Here is a 22,160-nt window from a genome sequence, read left to right as displayed (position 1 = left end):
AGCTGCTGCAGTAAGATTCTTAACCCACTGCACCACAGTGGAAACTATATTTCTTAAAGTCAGGTTGATCGAGGTATAGTTTTTATGTAGTAAAATTCACCCTTAGGATGTATAGTTTGATGTGTTTTGACAAATAGACGGAGTTGTTACTCACCACCATTATCAAGATATTAGGTATTTATATTACCTCAAAAAGTTCCCTTTGCAGTCAGCCTCCTCCTCCAACCTCCAAGCCCAGGCAGCTACTAATCTGACTTTTGCCCCTATACTTTTGTCTTTAGTTTGTCGTATAAATGGAATCATAGTACCTGGCTTTATACACTTAGCTTAATACTTTTGAGGTTTACTCACGTTGTCTGTGTCAGTAGTTTATTCCTTTTCACTGTTGATTAGTATTCCCGTATATGGGTGAACCACAATGTTTTTATCTACCATCAACTGATGGATACTTTAATTATTTCTAATTTTTGGCTTTATGAGTAAAGCTGCTATGAACATATGTGTTGAACATATTTTCATTTCTTTGTTAAATACCTAGGAGTGAGATTTCTGAGCGTATTTGTTGACTTTATAAGAAACTGCTGTACTGTGCTCCAAAGTGACCAAACTATTTTTCATTTCTCCTGGTAATGTGAGAGATTTCCGGTTGCTTCACATTCTCATTAGCACTTGGTATTGTTAGTCTTTTTAATTTTACCTTTGCTTGTGGATATCTGATAGTATCTGACAGCAGTATTAATTTTCATGTTCCTAATGACTAATGACTTTGGATGTCTTTTGGTTGGACTCATTTGCCCTCTATATATCTTTGATGAAGTGTCTGTTTATACCTTTTGTCTCCCTTTTTATTGATTTGTCTGTCTTACTAAGTTACAATAATTCTTTATACATATTGGATATAAATGTTTAATTAGATGTATGTTTTGAGAATGTTTTTTCCCAGGGTATGGCTTGCCTTTTCATTTTCATAACAGTATGTTTCAGAGAATAGTAGAAGTTCCCATTTTTGATGAAGTCCAGTTTATCTATTCTTTTCTTCTATGGGTCATGTTTTCGGTATTATGTCTAAAATTCTTTTGCTGCCTAATTCAAGATCACAAAGATCTTCTATGTTTTTTTTCTAAAAGTTTCATAGTTTTAGCTCTTGCATCAGGACCACTTTGAGTTAATTTTTTTATATGGTGTCAGGTAAGAATTGATGGGTTTTTTTTTGTTGTTTTGTTTTGTTTTGTTTCTGCATATGTATATGTATATATATCAGTTGTTCTAACACCATTTGTTGAAAACACTCCTTCCTCCATTAAACTAACTTGGTGCCTTTGCTGCAGATCAGTTTACCTCATATGTGAAGCCTCTATTCTGTTCTGTTGATGCCTATTTTGTTTATGCCAAATATGCTGTCTTGATGACTAGAGCTTTACAAAAGCCTTGAAATCAAGTAGTATGAGTCCTCCAACTGTGTTTTTTTTTTTCTTTCCCCAAAATTGTCTATTCCAGGTTGTTTGTATTTTCACATACATTTTAGAATCAGCTTGTCAGTTTCTACAGAAAAGCCTGCTGGGATTTTGATTGGAATTTTATTAACTCTGTAGGGCAATTTGGGGGAGACTTGACGTCTTAGCAGTATTGAGTCTTTTGATACATGAGCAGGGTTTCTCTGTCAGGTTTTACTTTCAGCCTTTAAAAAAAAGTTTTCAAAAATACACCTCTTGCACATATTTCAAGGTGGAGGCTTATATTATTATAGATATTTTAGTGTTATAACTTTCTTCCTTAATAGTGCATCCCACAAAATCTCCATGTTGTGTTTTCATTTCATTCAGTTCCGTACACTTTCTATTTTCTCTTGAAATTAGATCCATAGATTATTTTAGTAAGAGGACTTTTAGTTTCCAGTTATTGGGGATTTTCTAAGAATTTTTATGTTACTGATTTCTGTTTAAATTCCACTGTGGTAAGGGAACATGTCTTGAATCCTTTTGAATTTATTGAGATTTGTTTTATGGTCCAAGATGTGGCCTCTCTTTGTAAATGTTCCATATGCACTTGAGAAGAATGTAGTGCTCTAGTGCTCTAGGTCAAGTTAGTTGTTAGAATTGTTCAAGTCTACTCTATCTTTGCTGATTTTCTGTCTACTTTTTAAAAAATGAATATTGAGTTCCCTGGTGGCACAGTGGGTTAAGGTTCTGGCATTGTCACTGCTGTGGCTTGGACTGCAGCTGTGGCACGGGTCCAATCCCTGGCCCAGGAACTTCTCTATGCCGTGTGCAAAGAAAGAAAGAAAATTGAAAGAGGAATATTGAAATCTCTAAATATAATTGGAACGTATCTATTTTTCCTTTAAGTTTTGTTTAATGATTTTTGAAGTTCTTATATTAGGTGCATAAACATTTAAGATTATATGCTCTCGATTAATTAATCATTATGGAATGACTACCTCTGGTTAATATTCTTTGAGATTTATTTTGCTTAATATCAATGTAGCCATTTTAGCTTTCTTTTGGCTGGTGATAGCACGGAATTTTTTTTTTTTTTTAACATTTACTTTTTTTTTTTTTTTTTTTTTTTTTGATCTTTTTAGGGCTGTACCTGCGGCATGTGGAGGTTACCAGGCTAGGGGTTGAATCAGAGTTGTAGCCACTGGCCTACGCCACAGTCAGAGCAACCAGAGCAACGCTGGATCTGAGCCACATCTGCGACCTATACCACAGCTCATGACAATGCTGGATTCTTAACCCACTGAGCAAGGCCAGGGATTGAACCCACGTTCTCATGGATGTTAGTCAAGGTTCATTAGTTGCTGAGCCATGACAGGAACTCCAGCATTTACTTTTAATCTGTCTATGTCTTTATATTCAAAGTGCATTTCTACAAATGAACCTGTGTACAGAACAGAAAGAGACCCGCAGACATGGAGAACAGACTCATTGCCCGTGGAGAGGGGGGAGGAAGTGGGATGGATTGAGAGTTTGGGGTTAGTAGATGCAACCTATTACATTTAGAATGGATGGGCAGTGAGGTCCTACTGTATAGCACAGGGAACTGTGTCCAGTCTCTTGGGACAGAACATGATGGTGGATGATGAGAGAAAAAGAATGACTGGGTCGCTTTGCTGTAGGGCAGAGATTGGCACAACATTGTAAATCAGCTATACTTTAATTTAAAAAATACGAAAAAAAAAAAAAAACCCATTGATCAAAGTGCATTTCTTTTAGCTAGCATATGGTCCCTTTTTGATTTTTTAAAAAGAAATCCAGAGTGACAATCTCTGCCTTTTAACTGGGGTGTTTAAACCACTGATACTTGATATGATTATTGATATAGTTACTTTATCAGCTTCTTGTCTGTTTTAAATTGGTCCAATATGTTTTTGTTCCCCTTTTCCTTTTATTTTGCATTCCTTTGTATTATATTTTTTATTCCATTTTATTTACTTTGTTGGCTTATTAGCTATAACCTTGTTTATTGTTTTAGTGTTTGCTTTAAGGTTTATAGTAGATGTCTTTAACCTACCATGGTTTACTTTCCAGTTTGTCTTATCACCTCATGTACAGTAAAAGAACTTTACAGTATTTAAATTTTTCCTCTTCTGGCCTTTATGTATTGTTATCATGAATTTTACTTTTAAGCCCCAACAGCATTTATTTTTGTTTAGACAGCCAAGTGTCTCTCTAAAGAGTTGTTTTTTGTTGTTGTTGTTGTTTTTTTGTCTTTTTGCCATTTCTTGGGCCGCTCCCGCGGCATATGGAGGTTCCCAGGCTAGGGGTCAAATCAGAGCTGTAGCCACAGCAACTGTAGCCAGCAACTGTAGCAAGCTGTAGCCACAACAACGCTGGATCCGAGCCGCGTCTGCAACCTACACCACAGCTCACGGCAACGCTGGATCCTTAACCCGCTGAGCGAGGCCAGGGATCAAACCCGCAACCTCATGGTTCCTAGTTGGATTCGTTAACCACTGCACCACAACGGGAACTCCTAAAGAGTTTTAAATAATAAGAAAAATAATCCTTTGTATCTATCCATGTAGTTAGCACTTCTGGTAGTCTTTCTTTCTTTCTGTATATTTATGTTTACATTTGGATGATTTTCCTTCTGCCTGAAGAACTTCTTTTAACATTCCTTGTAGAGCAGGTCTGCTGGTGATGAATTCTTCCAGCATTTATATGTCTAAAAATGATTTCATTTCACCATCATTTTTGGAAGGTATTTTTCAGGATAGAGAATTATTGGCTGATAGTTTTGATCTTTCAGTATTTTAGGTGTTACTCTGCTGTTTTCTTGCTTGCGTTGTTTCTAGTGAGAAATCGCATGACATAACTTATCTTTGTTTTTCTGCACATAGCATGTCTTTTTTTCTCTGACTACTTTTAAGAATTTCTGTTTATACTGGTTTTAGTAATTTGATTATTATAAAATAATATTCCTTGGCATAATTTATGCTTCTTGTGTTTGGGGTTTGTTGAGCTTCTTGGATCTATGTGTTTACAGTTTTATCAAATTTGGAAAGTTTTGACCTTTATTCCTTCAGAAATTAGTTCTGTCTCACCTCTTTTTTCTCTTCTTCAGAAATTCCAACTACTCACATATAGGCTTCTTAAAGTTTCCCTACAGTTCGTGGCCACTCTTCATTTTTTTAGAAATTCTTTTTCCTTTTTGAGTTTTAGCTTGCATAGTTTCTATTGCTATACCTTCAAGTTCACTAAGTTTTTGTTCTGCGAAACAAAATTCCACCCACCCATTCATGTCAAATATTGTAGTTTTCATTTCTTTAAGCTTAGTAGTAGGGCTATTTTGGCATGAAAATTCACTATGTAGAGTTCCAGTGGCATTCTTAAAAGAATACTTTCAAGGAAGGACCTAAATCAGGGATTCTTTCAAGGAATTAAAAATACCCAGCAGTTAGTTCTTGTAGATTAAAAAAGCCTTTCACATGTGCGAATTAGCATCATTTATGTTGTGTGTTTTTTAGGTTTTAAAAGTTATAGTTGATTTACAATGTTGTTCCAATTTCTGCAGCATATCCAAGTGACACAGTCATACATATATATGTTATGATTTTTAACCTTAATATTGCTACCTTTACTGTTTATTATCCACTTAAATTTAGCTTGATATTTACTGCTTTTAAAAGTATAACTGCATTCTTTTCAGAATATCTTTATTTAGATTCCTTTACCAAATTGTATTTACGCATTATTTGGATTTTTACTTAATTGAATTTGTAAATGGCCAAAGTATCAAGCTTTTATAAATAGGCAAAATGTCAAGAGATTTTCTATGATCAGTTTAAGAAAATGAGGTTATAAATTCCTGGAGAGTGGGTAGTTAGTTATCTTTGGAATTATTTGATGTTTTAAGGTTATTCCCGTATTACATTTTTGCCATCAGAGAGATTTGCTTCATTTATAAATTTTCTTTCTTGCAGAGAAACTGTAATGCTGAAAATTTAAGAACAAAATCCTAGCAGTATTAATAAATCAATAATGAGTGAAGAGTGTTTAAAATATTCTGCTTTTTTTGTGTAATATGGGATAGTCATTAGAATTGTAACATCTACTGACAACAATTTATAAGAATTTTAAAATATTTTCTTAGGTAAAAGTGATACAAATAATCCTGGACCTGAAATTAATAAGATTCGAACACCAGAGAAAAAGCCTACAGAATCAAAACAGGTACGCTGCTTACATTTAATGAATGCATTGTTCTACTGGATTTAGTTTTCTTGATGTTTTAAAGAAAACTGTCTCTGTTTTATGTATGTCTTTTACGTTTGTGGTTCACGAGGATCTGGAGGATCACGTTGCACTCTCGCCCTCTACTTTTTCTTTGGCTCCTTTATTTTATTACCAGAGTACTTTTCTCAAACTATGTTATTCAGTGATAGACTCAAATTTAGAGACTTCCTATGGTACAGTAGTAAATGAAGATACAGCTGTAGACGTGTCATTGAAAATTATCTCAGGGGGAAGAATTGTTACGGTGAAGAAGGAAAACTTGATGTCTTCGGGTCCCTCGCCTTGTTCTCTCATCACACCTCTGTGTAAATCCTGACCTCTTAATCCATTTGTTGATCTACTTTCTCTGCTTCTGTGCTTGTGAATCAGGTTGGGGAAATCAAAGGATTCATTGAATTAGTGCCACTGGAAATTGATGTTTTCTAATCTCAGGAGATCCGTGGGCCTCCTCCTCATTTCTTTTTAATTGTATATTGCCCAGTATTCTTAGCAGCACTTCTGATACCTGCTCAGAAAGGTAACTTCCACTTTCTATTACTCTTATGGTTAGGAGATGACCTTGCCTTAGAGTTACATCATCACAATTTCACCCTATTAACTCAAAACTTTAGACTTCACACTTTTTCTGTGTCTTTTCTTTTTCTTAAATTCTTTTTGTCTTTTTGCCATTTCTTGGGGCCCTTCCTGTGGCATATGGAGGTTCCCAGGCTAGGGGTCGAATTGGAGCTGCAGCCACTGGCCTATGCCAGAGCCACAGCAACGTGGGATCCGAGCCGTGTCTGCAACCTACACCACAGCTCACAGCAACACCGCATCCTTAACCCACTGAGCAAGGGCAGGGATCGAACCCGCACCCTCATGGTTCCTAGTCAGATTCACTAACCAAAGAGCCACCACAGGAACTCCTTTCTGTCTCTTTGAACTGCCTTACTTACCACCAGATTTAGAGGAAGACTTGCCATTAAAGCTAATCTCTCTCCTCTTCTGGTTGCCTCTCAGACTTTGTCCCTTCTCCTCATTTGTCTTTAGATTCTTTCCAGCTACTGTTTCTTCCTCCTCAGCCTGTAAGTTGATTGATAGACTGTTTATCTGTTTGTTTTAATTTGGGGGGGGGGCGTGCCTGCAGGATGGGGACGTTTCCAGGCCAGGTATCAAACTGCACCTAAGCAGTGACCTGAGCCACTGCGGTGACTGTGCTGGATCCTTACGCCACACTGTCATAAGGGAACTCTGGTAGACTGTTTTTGAAAATACTCTTTTTGTGGCCTTTATCTCCTTTATAAAGCTACTACTAATTTCTCATTTTTCCCCCATCTCTTATTTGTCCCTTAACCAACAAAGTCCCTTGACATTTCACTGAAACTATTGAGCTCAAAGTGACCAAATCTTATGAACACACTTTACTTGTAGCCTTACTTGACTTTTCTTTGGTATTTGGCACTGTTTTCTGCTTTTCTCATTGACCATCTTGTTTTTTTGGTTTCTTTGACACACATTTCTGCTTTTCAGAACTGTCTCTAACATGACCTTCTGTGTCTTTTATAAGTTCCTGTCCCCCCCACCCCAGTCTGTCCCTAGCCCTTAAGTTGGGGTCTCCCAGGATTCTGTCACTCTCGACATTCTGTTTCTTACCATAAACTAGTCCAGTTCCACAGTTTTCAATACCTGCTTTATGATAGTAACTTCCAAATCTATCTCCAGCCTTAGCTTTGCTTTAAGCAACGTTCCCTATATTCAGTTGCTTATGTCTCATAAGCAGCTCTGACCCACAGTTTGTGTAACTGGGAGGACCCACTAGAAGAGCTGCAGTGCAAATTAGGCAGCCAGGGGAACTTGCTGATAGAGTACAAGGGGAGCAGCAGTCAGTAGATGCCTGTATGTTTGGGAAGCAGAAGAGAGAGAAGAGGTGGTGAGTTGGGATGATGCATCAGCAGAGGCAGCGTAGGACAAAACCAACCACAAGTCCTAGGTGTTATCAGAGCAGCTGAAGCCAAGATAGCCAAGTGTCTCTCATGGCCTTGTTTTAAAATATCTGTTGTGGTCTTTTCCTGCTGGGGGACTAGGCAACTTGATAGACATGTTTCATTTTGTTTCCCACCCCAATGCTTTGTGCTGGGGCCTTGGGGGGAAAATGTCCTAGCTTTCCTAGACCTAGTATCAAGAGGAAAGTGATGGAGTATTATCCAGTTCTGATAATATGAGAGTCAGACTCCTTCAGACCACAATCCTCTATCCTGCTTCGCTCTTGTAGTATCATAGAGTAGCACAGTCTTGATCTAAATTTCTGTGTCACTGGCCTTGCTTCTTATCCATGTCAAAGTCAGAAGTAAGGAAGGCAATTAAAACATCAGCTTATCCACAAACCTTGATGTCTAATCATGATCTCCCTCATGTGATCAGAAAATGCCTGTCAACAGTGTCTTTTGGAAAAAGGCATATCCTAGCTGAATGTAGCTTCAGTCATTAAAAAGATGAAGATTTATGGGGGAAAATGTTTGTTTATGAAGAGCCTTAATCAGGTTCTGAGACATTTAAGAGCAGGCACTGCAGCTGCTTGGGAAGACTGGGACAGAGTTGTCATCCTTCTCATTTCATTTTTCCGACGATTTGTATACACCTAGTGATCTTCAGGACCTTATTGGCCAAATTTAATGTTGGTCCATTTGAGCTGGTGATTAGTGACGGGAATGTACTCAGGGTATGATTGACACATCACAGCCATTTGTTGCAATAGTTTGGCTTCCAGGTGTAACCCAGCTTCAGTTCAGGAATAAGCTTCTTATTCTGTCTTCTTGGGAGTTCCATGTCTAACTGGAGAGGTTTCATGAGGCCAGTATAATCCTTAATGACTCTTGACATTGAAACTGGTAAGGAAATACCAAAGCAGCTCATGGAGTGTTTTGACAAAGATGGAAAAGAAAAATTGCCTCTTTCCACCTAATATTTCATTTCTTACATTGTCATCATTTATGATCAAACTTCGGAAGGATGGAAGCATTCCCTAGCTTACAAACCTTTGGTAGCTTGCCACAGTTACAGGAATAAAAAGTGTTTATACTCAGTATTGAATCATTCAGTGTCTTGTGTAATTGGGCTCTTACAGTTTCCTCTGATGTCAAGAAGGGGAAAATTAACATGAACAAGTCAAGTTGTAGCTCTTTGTACACAAAACTACTCATCTCCTCAAATCTGCCATACCTTTTCTCCTCTCTCAACATATAAGCTGTTACCTTTATCTAGAGTGTCCTTCCCTCACTGGAAAATTCCAGCTTTTTGTGCAAAATTCAGCTTAAGTACCGTCTCTCTGAAGTCAACTTTAATTTTCTCAGGTGCCAGAATCTCATATCAGATCCTCTTACAGCTCCTCTAATTTTATGTTTACATGTTGGTATCCTCTACTGGACTCTAAGCCAGAGCTTAGCAAACTTTTGCTGCAGAAGGCCAGATAGTTAATTTTCAGGCCTTGTGGTCCATATGGTTTCTGTTGCAATCACTCAGCTCTTCCATTGTAGCAAGAAATCAGCCAGCCACAGACAATACATGAATGAATGAATGTGGCTGTGTTCCAATAAAACTTTATTTACAATAATCTGATTGGCTGGAAATGGCCCCGGGTGTCATAGTTTGCCAATCCCTGTTCTGCTCTCTTGAAGGTTCAGACTGAGCATTCTGGAGGGTTCAGATTGAGTCTTCTCATTGCTTTTTTAATCCCCAGCACCAGGCACAATATCCTTGGTAGGCTTTCAGTAAGTGTTTGTTGAAGGAATAAGGGCAAAAAATGACAACCAAAATGGTATACAAAGGTGATAAAGTACTTTTTTTGTGTTCAGAGTAGTTTAAATTGAGACGCTTTTTTTGTATATTAATGTAGATATGTTTGAAAAAAAAAGGCATATAAAAACAAAAAAGTCAGAAGGAAAGAACACATTTTAGTGATTTATATCAGAAGGAAATAAATGATTATCTTTCCAAGGAAGAAAGTGTGAAATTAAAAAATGTTTTAAGAGAAATTAAAGTGGATATGCTAATGAAATAGCAGTTATCTCTTCTTATGACTCAGATTTAAATGCTGTTTCTTTTCTGTTTCCTCTTTCCTAGTTTAAATATTCCATCTGATTGTCAGAAAGTAATTGATGGGGCACCTAGTGCTCTTTGGATTACCGATAAGAATAGATCATATCCTCTGTGGGAGAGGGTGGCGAGCCACAGGACTTGGGTCTTCCACAGTTAAAAGAGAGGTCTTCTTTTTTCAGATTGATCTGGAATCAAATCCACAGAACAGAAGTCCTGAATCCCGTCCTGGTGTTGTTTATCCCAATACCAAATTTCATCGCAAAGATAATCTCAACCCAAGACACATAAATCTTCCTCTTCCTGCTCCCCCTGCACAGTATGCAATCCCCAGTCGTCACTTTCATCCCCTTCCCCAGCTACCAAGACCACCATTTCCAATCCCACAGCAGCACGCCTTGTTAAATCAGCAGCAGAATAATTTGCCTGAACAACCAAATCAAATGCCACCCCAGCCAAATCAGGTAGTCCAGCAGCAGAATCCGCTGAACCAGCTGACTCAGCAGCCACCTCCTCAGCTTTCTCCTGCCTATCAGGCCAGCCCCAACAGCGCTTTTTTTAATAATGCAGTTTCTCACCGACCCCAGTCCCCTCCTGCGGAGCCTGGGGTTCCTGAGCAGCAGCCCCCTCCCATGCTGCAGGAGGGCCACAGTCCTCTGCGAGCCATCGCGCAGCCCGGCCCCCTTCTTCCTTCACACCTGAATAACTTCGCTGATGAGAACCCCCCAGGATTGCCTATAGGGGAGGCTTTAGGTAAGTTCTGTCTTTGCTGGATGTAACACATTCAGAGATTATTTACTTAAATGACATGTACAATATCATGTTAATTTGGGTCAGGATTGATTCATTTTTTGAAACAATGCCAGCAAAAAATCAATCAGTATAATAGTCAGAATCTAGTTGCAAATGCTGTATAATACTGAGCATCTAGTTGGTGTCAGGTTACGTCATAATGAAGCTAAGGAAAAATCTTTATCATCGTTACTATGACTTTAGTTACTGGCAGACTGAGAAAACCTTTGCATGCTCCAATACTCAAATTGTAGCCATTTCTTTGTGGAGAAAATCTGGTTGTAAAAACTCTTGAAAAAATTGACTTGAAACCCCAAATGCTGAAAACTTAAGCTTCTCACAAATGTTCTTGCAGATCGCATGCATGGCAGTGTAGCTCTGGAAACATTAAGGCAGCAGCAAGTACGGTTACAGCAGTGGAATGAGCATCATGCCTATCTCAGTCAGGGCAGCATTCCTTACCCACACCATCACCACCCTCATCCTCACCTCCAGCATCTTCCCCAGCCTCCCATTGGGTTACATCAGCCACCAGTGAGAGCAGACTGGAAGCTCCCCAGCAGTGCCGAAGAGGAAGCGGAAACAACAGACTCGAGGTGTGTCAGCAGGCGAAAACCAGTCTCTGAAACATGATGACTCCCTGAACTGCTTTCCTCCTTGGATGCGGTCCTTTTAGCCCCAAATTGAAATGTTGTCCCAGAGAAGCTGGATGCCAGCCTTCTAGGCACATGCTACACAGTTCTGTTGATTGACTCTAAAATATAGCACATCCATTTAGAAGTAACTCTTGTGTAAGTCTAGACATGGATGGTCTGCTGTGGATTGTAAGTTAATGTGACTCCTTGCTTCGTAGTCTCTTCTGAAAGAGAACTCGATACCATCACTGTGGGCGTTTTTTCATATTCAGTTGTAATGCAAAGAATGAATGAGGATGGAATTAAATTAGTGGTTAAAAGTTAAAAATTATAAATCTATCAACATTTTTTTTGCTAGTAGCACAAACTTCTACCTTCTTTGAAGTACAGATGTTTGAGTGGTCAGTCCTCATTTTAAACTTGTTTTTATGGTATATCATGTGAATGCAGGGAAGTGTTTCCTAATCACTTCTGAGTAAGGTCTGCCACTATGGCGACCTTTTATAACTGCCAGTAACCAAAGACCCTTAAAGACAAGGACAAGCTGTTTTTAATAGCAAGAAAAATTTAGTGTCTTCAGTTCAGCATCTTTGAGTGTTAATGCTTACTCTTGAGACGAATTAGTGCTAGTTCTGGTTAAGGGTTAGGCTTTTGTTTGTGAAGACTGCACTGTGTGGTTGACTGAGATCTTCTTAATGTGATGGGGTTTTCTTTGTTTTCTCCTCTTCATAATCCTTATGTAGGTTTCAAGATTTAATCAGAGAACTGTCTAATCGTGATCAAAGTGAAACACGGGAACTAGCTGAAATGCCACCACCTCAATCAAGGCTTTTGCAATATAGACAAATTCAAACTAGGAGCCCACCAGCAGTCCCATCACCCCCATCCAGTACAGACCACAGTTCCCACTTTTCTAACTTTAATGACAGCAGCAGAGACGTTGAAGTAGCCAACAACCCAGCATTTCCTCAGCGCCTACCACCTCAGATGTTCAGCTCGCCTTTCTCGTTGCCATCCGAACACCTCGCCCCTCCTCCCTTGAAATACCTGGCACCTGATGGAGCATGGACTTTTGCTAACCTACAACAGAATCACCTAATGGGGCCGGGTTTTCCCTACGGCCTACCTCCATTGCCTCACAGGCCACCGCAAAACCCTTTTGTACAAATACAGAATCATCAACATGCTATTGGTCAAGAGCCATTTCACCCATTGTCATCTCGAACAGTATCATCTTCTTCGCTCCCTAGCTTAGAAGAGGTAAATGTCTTTCTTTTCCTTTTTCTTTTCAGGATTAGTTGATTGTGAAAAGTACCAGTTTTTATTGGTTTGACGGTGACAGTGGATAGATCTTACTGAATTTAATAGTCTTGTAAAGATAATCTTGGTACTTATTTTTTTTTCCAGCTTTGTTTAAAAATTATTTTTTAAGTAAAGCATAGTTGATTTACAATATTAATTTCAGGTGTGCAGCAGTGATTCAGTTACACAGATATATTTTTTCAGATTATTTTCTATCGTAGGTTATTATGAGATACCGGGTATAGTTCCTTGTGTTATGCAGTAAATCTTTGTTGCTTATCTATTTTATTTATAGTAGTTTGTATCTGTTAATTGTATACTCCTAATTTATCCCTCTCCCCTTTCGCTTTTGGTAACCATAAGTTTATTTTCTATGTCTGTGTGTCTGTTTTTGTGTTATGTATAGATTCATTTGTATTATTTTTTAGATTCTGCATAAAAGTGATATATTTGTCTTTCTCACTTAGTATGATGTAGGTTCATCCATGTTGCTGCAAATGGCATTATTTCATTCTTTTTAATGGCTGAATAATATTCTATTTTGTGTACGTTTGTGTGTGTATATATATATACATCTATACCATATCTTTATCCATTCATCTGTTGATGGACACTTAGGTTGCTTCCATGTCTTGGCTACTGTAAATTGAGCTGCTCTGAACATTGGAGTGCATGCATCTTTTCAAATCAGAACTTTCGTCTTTTCCAGTTATATGCTCTGGAGTGGAATTGCTGGATCATATGGTAGCTCTATTATTAGCTTTTTAAGGAACTTCCATACTGTTTTCCATAGTGGTTGTAGCAATTTACATTCCCACCAACAGTGTAGGAAGGTTCCCTTTTCTCCACACCCTCTCCAGCATTTATTATTTGTAGACTTTTAGGTGATGGCCATTCTGACTACTATAATGTAATAAGATCTCATTGTAGTTTTGGTACATTTCTCTAATAATTAGTGATTGAACATCTTTTCATGTGCCTACTGGTCATCTGTATGTCTTCTTTGGAGAAATGTCTGTTTAGGCCTTCTGCACTTTTTTGATTGAGTTGTTTGTTTTCTTGATAGTGAGTTGTATGAGGTGTTTGTGTATTTTGGCAATTAACCCCTTGTCCATCATGTCTTTTGCAAATATTTGTTTCCACTGTGTGGGTTGTCTTTTCATTTTGTTGATGGCTTCCTTTGCTGTGCAAAAGCTTTTAAGTTTGATTAAGTCCCGTTTGTTATTTTTGCTTTTATTTACTGTGCCTTGAGAGAGTGATCTAAGAAAACACTGCTATGATTTAGGCCCAAAAATGTTTTGCCTATGTTCTTTTCTAGGATTTTTTTTTTTTTTTTTTTTTTTTTTTTTTTTTTTTTTTTTTTGCTTTTTAGGGCCACACTCACAGCATATGGAAGTTCCCAGGCTAGGGGTCGAATCAGAGCTACAGCTGCCAGCCTACACCACAGCTGGAACAACAGCAGATCCGAGCCTCACCTGCTACTACATCACAGCTCATGGCAACGCCGGATCCTTAACCCACTGAACGAAGCCAGAGAATAAACCTGCATCCTCATGGATCTTAGTCAGGTTTGTTAACCACTATAATCGCTGAGCCATGATGGGAACTCCTTTTTTTGTGTGTGTGTCATGTCTTATATTTAGGTCTTTAATTTTGAGCTTATTTTTACATATAGTATGAGTGTTCTAATTTCATTGATTTATATGAAGCTGTTCTTGGAACTTATTTTAATTTTCCTCCTTTTATTATGGTATTTCAGACTTTGTGGAATGGTCATTGTTAAAATATGAAGCCCCTCAGAACGTTTTTATTGCTTTTTTAGAACATTTAACATCTGACTGATTTGAGGGGGCAGTTATTCAGGAAGCTTTGTTCTATCTAATCTGGGGAAATGGATTTTAGTGGCTCATCTTTTACATTACATTTGCTAATTACAAATTTGTTGATTAGAGTTTCCATAGATATTGGCTTTCTCAGCCATTGTCAGTTCTAGGTGCTGTGCTCTTTCTCCTGTCATTCATTCTGGTGCTTTCACAGGTTGAAGCAGTTAATACTCAATGCCACTGACTCCCAAATGTAAGAATTTGCAGTGTTTAACATAGAATTGACTCTGCTAAACTAAGCATTTTAAGGTAAACTGAGTTTTTACCTTAAAATACTTTGGTATTGCCAAAGGGTATCTTTATGGACCTTTACTGATATAAAAATCTTAGTTAATTCCAGGTTATAAAACTTCAAAAATGGGAATTTCCTGGTGGCTCAGTGGGTGAAAGATCTGTTGTCACTGCTGCAGCTCACGTTGCTGCTGTGGTGTGAGCTTGATCCCTGGCCTGGTAACTTCTGCATGCCATGCGCACGGCAAGAGGAAAAAAAAAAGATTTTACTGATTACAAAAGTGGTACCATTTGATGTAGACTATAAAAATGGTATCTAGCTATTGCTGTTAGGCTTGCAGTGATTAAAGATAACAATGTGTAAAGCTTGTGGTCATTATAAATCACAGATGTCTTCTTAAAACAGGATAAACATTTTGAATTTTGAGATATGAAAAGTATTTCTTTGACGTTAGCTTCATTTTGGCAGTTTCTTGGTGATTTCTAAAGGCTTTAGAAATAATTTATTCATGTTTTGCAAATTTTCTGCTATAGACGCTGATTAAAAAGTCCAGTTTCGTAGGGAAAGCTCTCTATTTTATTTGTAGGGTTTTTGAGGTAATTTGTTCACATTGTTCCAGTATTCATTGATTGGCTTATCTTGCATAATAACTTCATTAAAACAACTTAATTGCTGTCTTAGTCTCCTAATGTAAATTGTAAGGATAAAATGAATTGGTACCTGTATATATGTATTGTCTAGAATTTCTAGACCCTAGAATTTCTAGGGTCTAGAAATTTGAAACTATACTTTTAAAGATTTGACACATACCTGACATTGTTTCAAATCGTAATGCAGTGGTTTCACAACTGAACAATACTAATACTTGTGTAAGTAATTTTTATGTGTCTACCTACCTGTGTATTTGTTTATGCATATAACAAAAATTTCATTATTTTAGCCATTTTAAAGTAATTCAGTGGATTTTAGTGTATGCACAATATTGTGTATCAGTCACCACTGCCTAATTTCAGAAAATTTTTGTCACCCTAAGAGAAACACCATAACCATGGAGTAGTTACTCCCAAATCCCTCCTACCTCCAATCCGTAGCAGTTGTCTGTTGCTATGGAGACGTCTAATATAAATGGAATCATACAATATGTGGTCTTTTATATCTTATTTAGGATAATGTTTTTGAAGCTTAACCACTTTGTAGCGTGTATCAGTACTTCATTACTTTTTATGGCTGAATGATGTTCCATTGTATGGATATACTGCAGTTTGTTCATCTGTAGTATAATTTGTAATTCATCAGTTGATGAATCAATGGTTATTTGGGGCTATTTCCATTTTTTTGCTGTTATGAATAATGCTGCTATAAACATTCATGAACAAGTTTTTATGCGAAGGTTTATTCAGTTTTCGTGGGTACTTAGCCAAAATTCTTGGGTCATATGATAACTCTGTTGTTGAAGAGCTGCCAAAATGTTTCCCACAGTGTCTTGAGCCATTTTTTTGTCACCACCGGCAATGTGTAAGAGTTCCAGTTTGTCCTTTTTTTTAATTGTAGCCATTTTAATTGGCCATTTGTACATCTTCTTTGGAGAAATATCTAATCAAGTCCTCTGTTTCAAAAAATGACTGTCTTTTTTGTTGTGGTGCCATAAGAGTTCTTAAGTATATTCTAGATACTAGATTCTTAGCACATTATAGTTTGCATTTTTTTTTCTCCTATTCAGTGGACTGTCTTAATCACCCTCTCGATAATATCCTTTGATGCATGAAAGTTTTTAAAAAGGTGCAATCTATCTGTTTTATTCTTTCGTTGCACTTTTGATGTCATATCTAAAAAACTTTTCTAATTCAAGGTCACAGATTTACATATACCTTTCCTAGTTTTATAGCTTTAGATCTTATATTTCATTCTTTGATCCATTTAGACTTAATTTTTGTGCATTTTATAAGGTACGTTTCAAATTTATTATTTTGCATGTTATTCAGTTTTCTTTGCACTATTTGTTGAAGACTATTCTTTCTCGATTTTATGGTCTTGGCAACCTTGTCAAAAATCAACTGACTGTAGACTTAGAGGTTTATTTCCGGACTCTCAGTTCTGTTCATTCATCTCTGAGATCTTATGCCGTACCACACTGACGTGTACACTGAAGCTTTGTGTAGTGAGTTTTGTATTTGGAAGTGTGAGTCTTTATACTTCATTCTTTATTTCAAGATTGCTTTCACTATCCTGGGTCCCTGGAATTACATTTGAAATTTAGGATTAGTTTGTCAGTTTCTGCAAAGAAAACCAGCCAGGATTTTAAAAAGGATTGCTTTAAATTTGTAGATTAATTTGGGGGGTATTGCCATCTTAACAGTGTAAAGTCTTCTGGTACCTGAACATGGGATATTTTTCCATTTATTTAGGTCTTTGAAAATTTCTTTCAACAGTATTTTATAATTTTCTAAGTCTTATACTTCTTTTATTAAATTTATTCCAAAGTATTTTATTATTTTTTGTGCTATGGTAAATGGAATTGTTTTCTTGATTTCATTTTTGGATTGTTCACTACTAGTGTTTAAAATACAATTGACTGTGTATCTGCAAGCTCACAGAACTCTTTATTAGCTCTGATAGATTTTTTTTTTGTGGCTACTTTAGGATTTTTATATAGAAGATAATGTCTGTAGATATAGTTGTGTCTTTCCAAACTGGATGTTTCTTTTTCTTGCCTAATTGCCTTGGCCAGAACTTCTAATATAATGTTTAGGGTACGTATTTGGCAAAATTAGAGAAAAATAAGTATTTCTGGGGTGAGTTTTCCAAATTTCTTCCTGTTACTGATTTCGAATTTCATTCCATTTGGTTGGAGATCACACTTTGTATAATTTTAACCTTTTAAAATGTATTGAGGCTTATTTAATGGCCTGTCTTGAAGAATGCTTCAGGTGCACTGGAGAAGAGTATGTGTTCTGCTCTTGTGGGTGGAGTGTTATATAGATATGTTCAGTCTATTTGGTTTATGCTGTTGTTCAAGTTTTCTCTTTTCTTTGGGTCTTCATCTAGGTTTTATATCCATTATTGAAAGTACGATGTTCAAGTCTCCAATTATTGTTGAATTGTCTATTTCTCCTTTTAATTCTGTCAGTTTATGCTTCATGTATTTTGAGGTTCTGTCATTAGGTTTACACATATTTATAACTGTTATATCTTCTTAACATTAACCTTTTATCATTATATAATGTCCTTCCTCTCTCATAACAATTTTTCTCTGCAAGTGTGTTTTTTTCTGATACTGTATAGCCACCCCAATTCTCTTTTGGTTACATTTGCACGGAATGTCTTTTCTCATCTTTTTTGCTTTATGATTTTATTGTCATTTGTTTGTTTAGTGACTTTTCTGAACCTATTTTTTAAAATTTAATAAATTTAATTTAATTTTGAACTAATTTTTTAAAATCTGTTTGTTGTGTGTGGCCTCTGAAGTTTGTCTTCTGCTTAATGATCAACTAGTCATTGACGTGAGGTTCCATAAACACCCAGAATCAAAAACATTGCCTAGTTTTTGCAGAGGCATGTGTGTGTGTGTTCCGGCACACTTTCCGTACTCAAGCCAAGCAGTTTACATCTCTGCTTTAGACTTAACTTCCTGCTTCTCCAAAGCCTCCAGATCAGCCAGAGGTGAGGACTTCTCAGGCCTTTCCTAAGCATGTGCAGCACGTGTATGGTCTAGATTCCCAGGAAGGATAGGTCAGAGCCATTTAGTCTTTATTCCCTAAAGTAGCTCATAACCTAGCCTTTCCTCCAAAGCTTTTGGTTAATCTGTTATTTGGTTCAGCTGTTATCCATTATTTCGGGCAACAGAAACTAAAACATTTGCCTTGTAAATGTTTTCAATATGGCCCCTTCAGCACTGGTTGAGTTGAGTTATCTTGTCTAAGGCAGATGTTGTTTTGTACTAGACAGATCAAAACAAATAATTACAGTTCTCTGAGAATGAGCCCTCTTCTGCTCTTGCAAGTACTGATACTGGCAATGCAGAGTCATCTTTTCAAGGCTACCACTGAGCTGGAGAAGCGGGAGAGTGGGACTATGGTAAATCTTGCTTTCTTATTGAAATTTCCTGTTTTTTTCTTGATTAAGTGCTCCCCTGGTTGCTGTAAGCTTTAGTTTCCTGAATTCCAAGAAAAGGTGATGGTGACATTTGCCATATTTTTCATTGCTTTTATGGAGTTCTTTATTCCACCATTTTTACTGATGCCACTTGTGCTATTTTGATTTAACTAGCCAAGTGAGTTCATAATGTGTGGGGGAAATAACATGCCAACGTTTCTATAAGGTTTTATAAAATTTTGTACCTTGCCAAATACTGCTAAATGCTGACTAGTGTGCTGTAATCATTGATCTATTTAAATGTTTCTTAGTTTTGGAATTTCTTTGTACCTTTAAGCTCTTCACATTTGTTATAACTGTTAAGCTGTGAGTGTATGAATAAGTACCTTCAATCGTCAGTGGGTTCTTAGAGAGAAAATACTTTTGACAAAACATTTGGTCACCATTATTTTGATGCATGAGATTCACAAGTGATGACTAACTAGCAACACTGAAAAAAAACCTTGACAAGGAAAATATTATTTTACCACATTGAAGATTTTGACGTTTTCAGTGCATTAGGATAACTTTTGTGTGTTATGTTGTACAAAATGATATTGCATGAATCATCTCACAGAATGAATGATTTATGTGCTTGCTGTTTATTTCTAGCCTTTTAAAATAATGTCTTTAACATTAACAATACAGAAAAGTGTTTTATTTCTCTACCTCCCGTGAATTCTTTTATTGCCAGAACCCTTGGTGGATTAATCTAAAGTGGGATGAAAACATCTAGATGTTAGCTTAACAGTTAACTTGAACAGATGGTTTTTCATATTGTTTCATTGGTTTTCTCTTTTTTATAATAATTTTGATTTTCCTTTGACAAAAGAAGTACATGGTCAGCATGGAAAATATGGAAGTTAGAGAAATTATTTCTGATTTCTCTAAACCAGGATAGCTACTGTAATGTCGAGAAGGAGGAAATTTCTACCCTTCTAGGTTCTTCTGGCTGGTCTAAGAATTAAATTGACATGAGACAGATTAACAGAAGAAAATCGAACAAAGTTTCATAACATCTGTATGTTGGAAGGGACCCAGGAAAACCGAATAACTCACTAAAGTGGTCGAAGCCCTTACCTTAAATACCATCTTCAGCTAAAGCCAAAAATGGATGCGGGCTAGCAGTTTGGGCTTTAGGTGGAGGAAAGCAATTGACATAGAGATGGAAAAGTAGAAGTTTCGTAAACCAGTGTTTGCTGGCTGTGCAGAGGCAGTGGGACACAGGAACTTTAACAAACCGATTTTGCTAGCTTCCTCCCTGCTTGCCACATCTAGTCCCTGCTGTAGTTATCTGCCACGACAGTTCCCTTTCTGAAACAGGTCCTTATCTACATTCTTTTTTTTTTTTTTTTTTTTTTTTTTTTTTTTTTTGCCACCAGGGAACTCCATCAAACTACCTTTTTTTAGGCAGTTAGGAGGAAGGGAAGGTCAAAGGTTTTTCCTCAGTCTTTGGGGCTTTAGAAACAATCAGCCTAAACAAATCCTCAAGCCAGAGAGACATTCTAGGGTGACTGATTTTGCTCCCCTACGGTAACAGATAGCTTTTCATAGCATTTCCAGATAGAAACATGTGCCTGATGTTTGGAGGGGGTTGCCCTTGGAGACAAAAAAATTTTTTTCTCCCTAATTTATGCTTTGCTCAGTTATATCACCCTTTCAAACCTTTCTTTCCACCAGGTCAAGCAACCTAAATGGAATCTTGATCCTATTCTATAATACTTTTTTGCTGCTTAAAATTTTGAGAGTATTCTCATTTAGATGCTTAAAGCTTAACTCCATGGGTTTTCCTTACCTACCTCAAATGCAACGAAAGCCCTGATCCTCAACTGCTTGGCTGAGGCTAGGGCTCTGTGGTCTGGCAGTGATGCCCGCATCCTCCCCCACTCTTGTTCTTTACTGGTGTGATGGGATAAGGGGGAGGGCAAAAGGCAGAAGTGCCCTCCTTATCTGGGCCAGGTTACAGACCATTGCTAATTGGAAATAGATTGATAAACTGCTCCAGTTAGATTTCAAATTTCAGTGTAAGCTTAGGGGCGTGATTTAATTTTCTCCAAATATTTAGCCAGCTGTGTTCATACTTCTTTAAGTTATTGCATTTTCACTAAGTAGGATAGTAGCTTTCTTGTCCAATAGTAAATTCTTTACAGTAGCACTGTATCATACTTGCATTTCAAGTCACTGCAGTTAGCTGTGGAGGAAGCTAAGATTCAAAGAGAAACAACAGAAGTTAACTCTTGGCTTCTGAGCTTCCAAAGGGTTCAGTTTCAGTACTTTTGGCGTGATTCAGGGTTTTTTAAGGATAATTTTGATGTGAATGAGGTTTTTCACTTTGCGTGATAACTTTAGAATCTCATCTCTGAGTAAGATGAGGTGTTCCAGCATATACTATGGTCTGTTTCTGGACTTTCTATTTTTCTCCTCATCTGTGTTTCTGTACCGGAATTACACTGGTTTAATTTTTGAGGCACTCTGGTATTCTAATTTGGTAGTCTAAAGTACTTTTTTTCTCCTTTCAGTTTCTGACTGGGGAGTGCGGCAGAGAGGAAAGTTATTCTCTGGTTTTTCTACTAGCAGTTTAGAATACCTGGGCGAACTCTCTTTAAACAAAAACAAGACAAAAACCTTTCTTAGGTTTTAATTTCAATTACATTACATGGATAGCTTAAATTGGGGGAATTTTTGTCTTTACAGATATTTTAAACCTCTCCTTTAGGAACTGGTATAATCTAGAATATTTTGGTTTTTTTCCCCCTTTCTCCTCCCCTTCCTCCCGTCTACCCTCCCTTCCTTTTTTATTGTTTTCTGAATGTTCAACTGTAAAATTCTATAGCATCTTCATTTCTGGTTAAATTTACTCTCAGGTTAATTTGTCCTTGTTTTTTGTTACAAATGGGACCTTTTTTTATTTTTTGCTTTTTAGGGCTACACTTGAGGCATATGGAGATTCCCAGGCTAGGGGTCGAATTGGAGCTGCATCTGCTACCTACTCCACAGCTCATAGCAACGCCATATCCTTAACCCACTGAGCAAGGCCAGGGATTGAACCTTCATCCTCGTGGGTACTAGTCAGATTCTTTTCCGCTGAGCCACGACAGGAACTCCTGGGACCTTTTTAAAATTTTTTTTTATTTTAATTTTTTTTATTACTCAATGAATTTATTACATTTATAGTTGTACAATGATAAAAATTATTGTATTTTCCAGTCATTTTATTTTGAGAGACAAATCTCCAGTTTTCTTAAGTGGGGATAGTTTTACCACATTACAAAGTTTTAACATAGATCCAGCAGTGATGCCGATACTGGTGCATAGCAAAGGTTTTGCCATTTAAGACATGCTTTGCCATGAAATAATTTGATTAAAAATGCTCAGT

General features: G+C 37.1%; 1 protein-coding gene across 18 annotated transcripts in view; it reads left to right on the top strand.

Moving 5' to 3' along the window:
* Window positions 1-22,160, top strand: part of HELZ (helicase with zinc finger) — a 160,410-nt gene that overhangs the window by 115,275 nt on the left and 22,975 nt on the right. For all 18 annotated transcript variants that reach the window (XM_084983937.1, XM_084983936.1, XM_021066747.2 and 15 more), the window contains 4 exons: window positions 5,596-5,675; window positions 9,992-10,562; window positions 10,957-11,197; window positions 11,980-12,496. In XM_084983937.1, the coding sequence (XP_084840063.1) occupies window positions 5,596-5,675; window positions 9,992-10,562; window positions 10,957-11,197; window positions 11,980-12,496 (1,409 nt within the window). The remainder of the gene's footprint in view (window positions 1-5,595; window positions 5,676-9,991; window positions 10,563-10,956; window positions 11,198-11,979; window positions 12,497-22,160) is intronic.

Source organism: Sus scrofa, chromosome 12 (assembly GCF_054392235.1).
Source record: "Sus scrofa isolate SSC_HxYL_T2T_F1_AM1 chromosome 12, Sscrofa_HxYL_maternal_Yorkshire_Landrace_v2.0, whole genome shotgun sequence".
NCBI lineage: Eukaryota > Metazoa > Chordata > Mammalia > Artiodactyla > Suidae > Sus > Sus scrofa.
The sequence above is the reverse complement of the archived record's forward strand: the minus strand, read 5'-3'. Positions and strand labels throughout refer to the sequence as shown.